The 11,062-nt window shown below is 38.9% G+C and overlaps 1 protein-coding gene across 1 annotated transcript; it reads left to right on the top strand.

Annotated features, from left to right (window-relative positions):
* The first annotated feature begins 6,612 nt into the window (after window positions 1–6,612).
* LOC122755332 (taste receptor type 2 member 7-like) lies at window positions 6,613–7,566 on the top strand. The gene has a single exon (XM_044003645.1). The coding sequence runs from the start codon at window positions 6,613–6,615 to the stop codon at window positions 7,564–7,566; it is 954 nt and encodes a 317-aa protein (XP_043859580.1).
* The last annotated feature ends 3,496 nt before the right edge of the window (window positions 7,567–11,062 follow it).

Genomic DNA, 11,062 nt, shown 5'->3' with positions numbered 1-11,062 from the left:
GACCACACCTTTTCTTATTAATGCCACCTTGGAGTAATTGAAAACCTACAGATCCCCAGGGATAGCTCTGAAAACATAAGCAAGATGAACTTAAAGCTTGGGACAGTGCCCTGCTCTCTCCCAGGATCAGAGCCCATCTTTAATGTAAATTGAAAAGTCAAGAAACAGAGTGGGAAATTAGCAAATATCAAAAAGGAACCTTGGGGCAGCTAGGTGGCACAGTGGATAAAGCACCAGCCCTGAATTCAGGAGTACCTGAGTTCAAATCCAGCCTCAGACACTTGACATTTACTAGCTGTGTGACTCTGAGCAAGTCACAACTCCCATAGCCCCGCAAAATAAAGGAACCTAACTATAACCAGTGTGATGTTTAAAATCTAATGTATGTCCTTACCTGCCCCCCCCAGTATTGGGGGAGGGGGGAATTGGTTAAGATTACTAATAAATTCAGCAAGAGTTTAGGCTTTTAAGTATTTAATAAAGTGTATTAGAAGTGAGTGAAGAGAGAAAGGGTGAGAACAGATCTCTTATATAATGGAAAACCCTAGCTTAGATCTATTAAGTTTAGCCAGAGAGAAAACCTTGCCTTTCCTTAACAGCCCATGTGAAGTTCTGCCACCACGCCAAAGTCCAAGATGAAAAGAAGATCTAACAAGCGAGCCTAACTTTCCTACTTCCTGTCTCCCTCCCTGAAAGGGGAGGTCCTTTAAGCTGATTGGTTGAGGGTGGTCTCTTGCTGATGTCATAGTCCACAGCCTCTGAGAACAACACCCCACTTGGGGCCAGCTAGACATGGTCTCAATTTTATCAATCTTAAGTAGGTTCCCAGTTTCTCAGTCTCACCCAATTCAGTCAATTCCAAATCAATCTTCAGGTGGGGCCCCTGGGTGTCTGCCAAATCCCATTACTTTATCACACAAGTTACTATGGTGACAGGGAAGATCAAAACAGAAACCCAAAAGAAGACAATAAAGTCAAAGTAGCTATAAGCAAAACCTCAAAGAAAATTGTGAATTGGATATAAGCCCAATAAGAATTCCTAGAAAAACTCAAAAAGGCTTTTAAACATCAAATGAGAGGGGTAGAGGAAAAATTGGAGGGGGGTAGGAAAGAAAATTGTGAAAAGTCTTTTTGGTAAAAAAAAAGGCACAAAAATATTGAAGAAATTAATGCTGTGAAAAATAGAGTGAGTGAACATTATTCTCATGAGAATTAGGTCAAAGGGGGAATAATATACACAATCAGTTGAATATAGAAATTTATCTTACCCTATAGAAAAGTAAGAGAAGAAGGAGATAAGAGAATGGGAAAATGATAAAAGGGAGGACAGGTTGGGATATGTAAAATACAGAAGCAAAACACTTTTGAAGATGGACAGGGGGCAAGGAAAGACAGAGAGAGGGGGGGGAGAGAAAGTAGGATAAATAGGAGGAAAAATAGGATGGAGGAAAATACACAGAAATGATAACCATGAAAAAAATTACAGCAAATTTTTCTGATAAAGTTCTCATTTCTCAAATATATAGAGAACTGTGTCAAATTTATAAAAGAGATTTCTTCAAATGATAAATGGCCAAAGGATATGAACAGGCAGTTTTCAGATAAAGAAATCAAAGCTATCTATAGTCATATGAAAAAATTCTCTAAATTACTATTGACTAGAGAAATACAAATTAAAACAATGCAATTAAAACAACACCCCACGTGTATCAAATTGGCTAATGTGACAGAAAAGGTAAATGACAAATATTGGAGGGGATATGGGAAAATAGGGACACTGATGCACTATTGGAGAAATTGTATACTGATTTAATCATTCTGTTGAGCAATTTGGAACTACACTCATGGCCTAAAAAACCATGCATATCCTTTGACCAAGCAATAACCCACTAGGTCTGTATGCCCAAAAAGATAAAAAACAAAAAGGAAAAGGACCTATATGCACAAAAGATATTTATACCAGCTCTTTTAGTTGTGACAAAGAATTGGAAGTTGAGGGTATGTCTATCATTTGGGGAAAGGCTGAACAAGTTATTGTAGATAATTGTGATGGCATGCTATTGTGCTATAAGAAATGAGAAGCAAAATGCTCTCAGAAAATCCTGGAAAGACTTATGTGACCTAATGCAAAGTGAAATGAGCAGAACCAGAAGAACATAGTACATTGTTGATCACCATACAACATTGTACAGCAATATCGTATGATGATCAGCTTGAATGACTTAGCGACTCTCAGCAATACAATGATCCAATATAATTCCAAAGGATTTATGATGAAAAATGCTATCCATCTCCAGAAAAAGAACTGATGGAATCTAAATGCAAATGTAAGCTTAGTTTTTCTTTATTTTATTTCTTCGAGTTTTTTAAACTATGTATTCTTTCATAGCATGACTAACAAAGAAATATTTTTTGCATGACTGCACAGGTATGACTTATGTAAAACTGCTTGTCTTCTGAATAAGTTAGAGAAGGGAGGAAAGGAGAAATAGAATTTGGAACTTTAAAAAAGGTAATAATGTAAATTTTTATTTAAATTTTTGAGTTCCAAATTCTCTCCCTCTTCTTCCTCCCCTCTTCCCTCCCTGAGATGGTAAGCAATCAGATATAGGGTATACATGAGTTTGTACAAAAATTTTTTAATTTAATGTAATCAAAATCATCCATTTTGCATTTTATAATATACTCTATCTCTTGTTTGGTCATAAACTGTTTTCCTTTCCAAAGATCTGATAGGTAGATTATTCCTTTCTCTCCTAATTTACCTATGGTATCACCTCTTATGTCTAAATCGTGTATCCATTTTGACCTTATTTTAGTATAAGGTATAAGATGTTGGTCTATGCCTAATTTCTGCCATACTATCTTCCAGTTTTCCCAGCAGTTTTTTTCAAATACTGAGTTCCTATCCCAGAAGCTGGAGTCTTTGGGTTTATCAAACACTACATTACTAGTGTCATTTCCTACTGTGTTTCCTGTGCCTAGCCTATTCCATTGATCCTCCACTCTATTTCTTAGCCAGTACCAGATAGTTTTGATGACTGCCACTTTATAGTAAAGCTTCAGATTTGGTACAGCTAGCCCACCTTCTTGTGTATTTTTTTCATTATTTCCCTTGATATTCTTTACCTTTTGTTTTTTCCAGATGAATTTTGTTATTATTTTTTCTAGCTCTATAAAATAATTTTTAGGTAGTCTGATTGGTATGGCACTGAATAAGTTAATTGATTTAGGTATAATTGTCATTTTTATTATGTTAGCTAGGCCTATCCATGAACAATTGATATTTTTCCAATTATTTAGATCTGATTTGATTTGTGTGAAAAGTGTTTTGTAATTGCGTTCATAGAGTTCCTGGGTTTGTCTTGGCAAGTAGACTTCCCAAGTATTTTATATTGTTTACCATTACTTTAAATGGGATTTCTCTTTCTATCTCTTGCTGCTGGACTTTGTTGGTCATGTATAGAAATGCTGATGATTTATATGCACCTATTTTCTTAAGTGACTTTTTGTACTTTTTTTTTTCTATTAGGCTAATTTGGTTTTTTACAGAGTTATTTTCCTCAGTAAACTTTTAATATCTTTTTCATGGTTCTCTTGCATTACTCTAATTTCTTTCCCCAATTTTTCTTCTACTTCTCTAATTGGCATTTTAAAGTCCTTTTTAAACTTTTCCAGGAATTCTTTTTGGCACTGAGACCAATTTACATTTTTCTTTGGAGCTTCACCTGTAGCCATTTTGTTACTATTGTCCTCCTCTAAGTTTATGCCTTGATCTTACCTATCACCAGAGTAACTTTCAATAGTCAAGCTTTTTGTTGTTTTTTTGCTCATTTTTGTGCCTTTCTGATGACTTGATATTTTCTTTTGAAAGTTGGGCTCTATTCCTGCACTGTTCCAAGTTTTCATGCTAGGGCTCTGGGTCTTACTTGTGGCTTTCATTGGGCTTCAAGGCTTAACCCTTTTCTTTCCCTGTAGAGTAAGCTTCCATTCTGACTGATATTGGGGGGTTAGTCCTCCCTTTTGGCTTCCCCTCAGTGTGGACTGGCCTTTACCACTAGTGGTGCAGTGCTTCTAGTTTGCTAAACTTAACAATCTTTCTGGTAGCTGACCCTGGAGGAGGGATCTTGTTGTTGCCCTTCCCCAGAGGTGGTGACCTGCTACTGGGTTGCTCTGTTAGCAGGTCCTGAAGGAGTAATTTTGTTGCAAATCTTCCCAAGTGTTGGAGCCCCCTGTTGCTGTTTTGCTTTGGAAAAAGAGCCTCTCTGCTGGTAGACCCCAGGGGCTAGTTGACCAGTCTTGAGCAGGGCTTCACTACTGATCAGCAATTGGATCAAGGCCTCCATGGTAGTTTGTGTTGGGTGTGGTGTGCCTGGTGAGGCTCCCTGCTATGCTGCCCAGACTGCTCACTTGCCCAGGGGGCTGCTGGTTTGCATGTAGGTGGGGCCTCACTGGTGGATTGCCCCAGGCTGAGTCATCTTCAGGCTTCCTGCTGTGAGCCTAATTGTTTCTGCTGCTTCTGTCCTTGGATCTCACTTCCCTCCCACCCAGGTAAGATAGACCTTTCCTGAAGAGCTGGTAGGCTACTTCCCTGCTCCTGGAATAATTCCGAGGCAGTTTTATATTGGTTTGGAGAGGAAATCTGGGAGAGCTCCAGAGGGTTCCTTCCTCACTTTGCTATCTTGGCACTGGAAGATCTCTCAAATCTGAACTTTATGTTAAAGTTTGGCTCTTCTCACCCAGAGCTGGTGAGGCACTGTCCTAAGCTTTAGACTTGCTCATGCTACCATTTTTAGAGCTAGATCTTGAGGTCTGGAAGTTTAGGGGGCTCGCAAGGTGATGTGATCTGACAAGAGGTGTGATCATTGCTCTCCTAGTTTATACTCTGCTCCCCTGCAGCCACAAGCCCAGCACTCTTCTTGCCTCTGGAACTGTGACCAGTTTCCCCCCTCCCTTGCAGCCACAAATGCTAGCACTCTTCTCTGTCCTGGGACTGCTGCCCAGAACTGTGTATGGGCAGTTATGGTCACTTCTCTCTTGAACCCCACTCTGGTCTTTAACCAGGAAAGGCTGGTCTTCTGCAGCCATAAGTGCTAGTGCTCTGCTCTGAGTTGAAATTGCAACCAGAAGGCCCTGCTCCTTTGTGATCAACCACAAGCACCATTATCGACCCTTAAACTGTCTCCCAGAACTGTATATGGATGATAGAGTTGCCAGCCAGCACCTGTTGCACTCAGTGCTAGCAAAGGCCCTCATAGAATCTCTTTCTGACCAGTTGCCCAATTATTTACCTCTATTTGACCAGTTTACTCAGTTATTCGATCTCTGGACCAAGAGCTTCTGAAGCTTCTGCTGCTGCTGCTGTTGTTGCTTCTGTTGCTATTGTTGTTGCTGCTGCTGCTGCTGCTGCTGCTCTTGCCACCTCCAAAGCCCATTACTAGTGCTGCTGTCATGCTTTAGGCTGACTTCCACCCTGGTGTCACAGACATCTGCCAACCTCCTAAGTTGTCTTAGGTGGGAAAATGTATCACCCTGACTTTTTGTGGATTCTGCTATTAAAAATTTAGATTTAATGCATTATTTTAAAGTTGTTTGGAGGCAAATGTTGGGAGAGTTTGTCTGAGTTGCTGTTTCTAATCCACCATCTTGGCTCCCCAATGTAGTGATGGATTTTTCACAATCATGTCTCAGAAAATCTTGCCTAATATTCAAGCTACAGAGACAAATATCAAGTTCTTGGACTGGAAATACCTCCACTCATCTGCCAAAAAATATTAGTACTATAATCTGCACTGTAAGTACAAACTCCAGAAATGATTTCTATTAATCTATCATCATTATAATCCAAGAATTATTCTGCCTGGAGAGAGAAATATCCAGACTAGTAGAGTCTCTTCATGCTCTTGGATGCCTCTCTAACAAAAGACCCATTTTGTAGAATTCTTGAACAAGAACAATTTTGCATTGTGGTAAATATAGTCACACAGCTGAGAGTAAGGTAAAAGTGAATTTTTGATTTATCAAACAGAAAAATAGTTACATAACCTTTTAGCAGATTATTTTTCCTAAAAGTATTTGATCATTTTATGATCCTTCCTCCTAAGGACTCCCCTCAACCACTCCAAACTGATTAACATTGATATAAAATAATCAGAGAGACTTCTTCAATTAGATGAAAATTCTGATGGGGAAGAAGCTGGATTTCTATGTTTAGAGTTTTGTAGTTTGGTGGGCAAAATTCATCATACACAGCTCAAGCATTTTGATTCAAATTAGCCTGATCAGAAAGAGGAACACGTTGAAAGACAAACTGTTTCCCATTTGCATCTAGCAAATGACTTAGTATTGCCAAGATCACTTCATATGAGGAAAGAGAATTGTCCCTCAACTCAGAGATAGTCTGGGTTAGTAGGGGAAAACCAGAGGTGTTTTTGATAGAGATAACCTAGCAGGTCTGCATGTTTTCTGACCTGCTTAGGAGACCAAAACAAGGAAGAAAAATAATACATTATCAAGCATCAGGAATATTCATATAATTCAGGACTTGTTTTAGCTCAATATCAACCCAACAGTAGCATCAATATTTGAAATTGTAGTAATCTCTTAGCCAACATGCTATGTGGTGAGGAGAAAATCTTGTTGGTTCTGGTAGCTGGAGAGTTCCTACTAGGGATTCTGGGGAATGGATTCATGGTACTAGTGAATGGCATTGTTTGGATCAAGAACAAGAAACTGGCAACTGGGGAACTCATCCTGCTATTCTTGGCCATTTGTAGACTTGGTCTGTTATGCACATTAATATGGAGTTCTTTTCTACTTGTTTTCAATCCAGATGAATTACTGAGGAGTGCAGTTAAGGTTGTTGATATTTTCTGGTTACTGACCCACATTTCAAGTACTTGGTTTGCCACATGCCTCAGTGTCTTCTACTTCCTGAAGATTGCCCACTTTTCCCATCCCCTCTTCCTCTGGCTGAAGTGGAGAATAAACCAAGTGGTCTGCATGCTTCAGGTGGGACCTCTGCTCTTTTCTTTGTCCATTGACTTATCATTGTTGGAGAGAGCTTATTACTATCTAATCAGTAGAGGAAACAACACAAAAACATCCCAAGAGTTCCAGGTGAGTGGAAATCAATATATCACCATCCAGGCGATCATGAACTTCCTGAGCTTATTCCCCTTTTGTCTGTCTCTGGTCTCATTCTCCTTCCTCATGCTCTCCCTCTGGAGACACACCTGTCAGATGAAGCTCCATGCTACGGGATCCAGGGACCCCAGCACAGAAGCCCATGTTCGAGCTGTGAAAGCTACGCTCTCTTTCCTCATCCTCCTGGTCCTGTTCATTTTGGGTTCGCTCATCTCCCAATGGAGCTACTCCTTCCCAAATAGAAAGCTGGCTGTGGCAGTTTCAATCCCATTGATGTCCCTCTACCCCTCAGGCCACTCTTTAATCCTGATTCTGTACAACAACAAGCTGAGACAGACAGCCCTGAAGATGTGGTGGCCAGGGAAATGCTGTCTGAAAAGGAGTCAAGGAGATCAATCTTTGGCCTTACAGGTGTGTTAGAGGTCTCCCCGCTTTTCTAGGAGAGAGGAAGTTAGCATGTAGCTCTTAAAGAATCTTCTCCAGATTCTTCCATTCAGTGTAAGAATAAGACACATTAATCATGTATTGTACTTGGAGTCAGGAAGGTCCCAATGTCAACTGTGACTCTGGTCAGGTTCTATGCCTATGGGCAGGCTACTTAAGGTCTTTGAGACTCAGTTTCCTCCTCTGAAAAATGGCAGCAATAATACCTATAGGTTTCTATAAGGATCAGTTACGGTAATGTATGTGTGAATTGGTACTTATGGCCCTGTAAGTATGCTCGATTTGGTTCAGTCCTGTAGGTTTACTCCAATAGGCTTCGTTTCTCATTTTAAATTGTTGTTTTCCTCTTCACTTACCCCAAGAACATTGCCTACGATTTTCATGATATAAATTTTGTTTCCAGTTTCCCCAAATGCTATGTGAGTAAAGGGGGTTCCCAGCACCCATATAATCAATCAAGCTATCAAATATCTATTGAATGCAGACTTGCCTTTTTGTCCACCTTATAGAAAATGCATCATGTGTACTAGATTCACATGATCCAATAAACAGGTGGAGGAAACACATAAAGTAATCCAATAGCCCTAATCCATATGTTTTGCATGACTATACATGGATAATTTATATTAAATTGCTTATCTTCTTTACAACATGGGGGGGGGAGCAGCTAGGTGGCACAGTGGATAAAGCACCGGCCCTGAATTCAGGAAGAGCTGAGTTCAAATCCGACCTCAGACACTTGAGACTTACTAGCTGTGTGACCCTGGGCAAGTCACTTAACCCTCATTGCCCTGCCAAAAAAAAAAACAAAAAAAACCCCAAAACAAACAACAAAAAAAAGTGGGAGGAAGGGAAGGGAGAGAGGGAATTTGAAACTCAAAATTTTAAAAACATGTTAAAATATCATTTTTACATGTAATCGGGTAAAACCAAAATAGTAAATAAGTAATTGATAACACAAAGTAGATCAATGAATCGGGTATGCAACTAAAACAAACAGGCAACAGATGAAATTTTTCAACTAAACATAAAAATATAAATACTGAAAATCAAAAAATAAATAGTAAGGAAACTGTTAGCTAATTTGATGAGAGAGAGAAACCAAACTGTCAAAACCAAAATTTAAAAAGGTGAATTCACCAAAAATTGAAAAGAAAATGAAGGAAATTATTAGAAAATGTTTTAAACAATTATATGCTACAAAAAGATGTAAAATGGGAAATGGACAATTGCAAACATATTTTTTAAATTATATTTACAGAACAAGAAATAGAAAATGAAGATAACCAAATCTCAGAAAAAGAAATAAAGCAAGGCATAAATGAATTGTCAAAGAAAGGAAGACAAGTTCAATGATTTTACAAGGCCATTGCTATCAAATATTTAATAAACAATTTATTATATCACATAAATTTCTTACAAAAGTAGGAAAAGGAGGAATTTAACAAAATTCCTATCATGAGACAAAGATAGTCTTAATACCTAATCCAAAGAAAGGGAAAATAAGGGGAGGGGGAAAAATAGATCATTATCCCTAATGAAAATAGATGCAGAATTTTTGAATAAAGTATTAAGCTATTTAAAAGGTTACACTCCATCCTTCCTTTGGATTTTGACCAGTAATTTGAAGTGGCTTCAATATTAGCAAATACTTTAAATATGGCATATTGGGGAATGGCTGAACAAGTTGTGGTATATGAATGTAATGGAACACTATTGTGCTATAAGGAATGACATGGGGAGATCTATAAGAACTTATGCAAGGTGAAGTGAGAAGAATCAGGAGATTATTGTGCATAGTAACAGGAATGTTGTAATGATGATCAACTGCAAGACTTGGCTACTCTGATCAATGCATCATAATGGAAATGCTATCCACCCCAGAGAGAGAACTGATGAACTCTTGAGTGCAAATTGAAGTATAATTTTCTCATTTTCATTCTTTTTTTGTGATATGGCTATTATGGAAATATGTTTCTCATGATTCACATGTATCATGGACATCACTCCCTTACCTCTTCAGGGGGTAAAGAAGGTGTAGAAGGGAGGGAGAGAATTTGAAGCTCAAAATCTAAAAAGAAGAGTGTTTATTATTGTAACGTATAATCTATATCAGATTGCTTGCTTGCCTTGGGAGGGGGAAGGGAAGGAAAGTGGGAGAGAAATTTGGAATTCAAAAAAATATGTCTTTACTGTAACTGGAAAAAATTAATTAAATTAAAAAAACAATAAAAAAAGAAAAGAGTGTTCGAAATAAATAAATTATTTTAGAAAAACAACCAAACAAATAAAGTGGGATGCAGTACAAACTCTGTTGAGTTTGATGTCATTTTTGGCTTTGAATCCTGACTCTGCCACTTAGTTTTGTGGCCTTGAGAAAATCACTGAACCTCCCTGATCCCCAGTCTCCTCCTCAGCAACATAAGGGGGTTGGAAGATAATGTATCCACAGTCCTAAGACACTGTGCTTATCCTCGGTCTTTGGCTAATACACAGGGGTTTGACCATCTCACAGGTGACATTATTTATAATACGATATGGTGGAGGAGGAGGAGGAGGAAGAGGAGGAGGAGGAGGAGGAGGAGAAGAAGAAGGAGAAGGAGAAGAAGAAGAAGAAGAAGAAGAAGAAGAAGAAGAAGAAGAAGAAGAAGAAGAAGAAGAAGAAGAAGAAGAAGAAGAAGAAGAAGAAGAAGAAGAAGAAGAAGAAGAAGGAGAAGAAGAAGAAGGAGAAGAAGAAGAAACATCTAATAAGGGCCAAGCACCAACCAAATGCCTGAGCATATAAAAACCAAAATGTAGCAACCTCTGCCCTCAGGGAGCTTACATTTTCTTCATCCATGCTTCCCCTGAAGCCTTTTCCATTTCCAGAAATGTTGATCCTGAGATGCCACAGTCCTATTTAGTACTGTCTTAGACTCTGGAAAATGCTTAAGAAGCACAAGATAAGGCCTCTCTGCCCAGAGTCCATGAGGGTGTCAGCATGTTTTTGCAAATCATTATTATATTAATATCTCATTATCTGTTATCTGCCCCTCGGTTTCTATGATCACCATCAATGTGGAAGGGGAGCAGATTCTGGCCCTGCCCACATGCCTATAAAATTAGAAAGAACAGTGTGGCTCAGTGGAAAGTGCTGCGGGTTTGGAGGAGGAGGCAAGTTTCCATCTTGTTTCTGGCACATGGGTGACCTTAGACAAGTACTTTTCCCTTTCTGAGCCTCATGTGATTTTAGGGTTGGAAGGGCCACTCACCCTAGGACCAAAAAAGAATCCCCCCTCTACCATGCTAGTCCTAAAGCTCTACAATGAAGGGGAAACCACTATTTCCCAAGGTAGTCCATTCCTCCTTTGGAAAATGTTAATAGTTGGGAAATTTTCCTTACCATAAAGTCAAAATATTCCTCTTTTCAACTTTCACCCATTAATTCTGGTGGTTTTTTCCATTTTTTTTTGCTTTGGGGGTCTGGTCCTCA

Source organism: Dromiciops gliroides, chromosome 4, assembly GCF_019393635.1.
Source record: "Dromiciops gliroides isolate mDroGli1 chromosome 4, mDroGli1.pri, whole genome shotgun sequence".
In the NCBI taxonomy this organism is placed as follows: domain Eukaryota; kingdom Metazoa; phylum Chordata; class Mammalia; order Microbiotheria; family Microbiotheriidae; genus Dromiciops; species Dromiciops gliroides.
The sequence above is the reverse complement of the archived record's forward strand: the minus strand, read 5'-3'. Positions and strand labels throughout refer to the sequence as shown.

Coding starts and splice junctions, on each gene's coding strand:
- LOC122755332 (XM_044003645.1), top strand. CDS start 6,613: ATGCTATGTGGTGAGGAGAAAATCTTGTTGGTTCTGGTAGCTGGAGAG.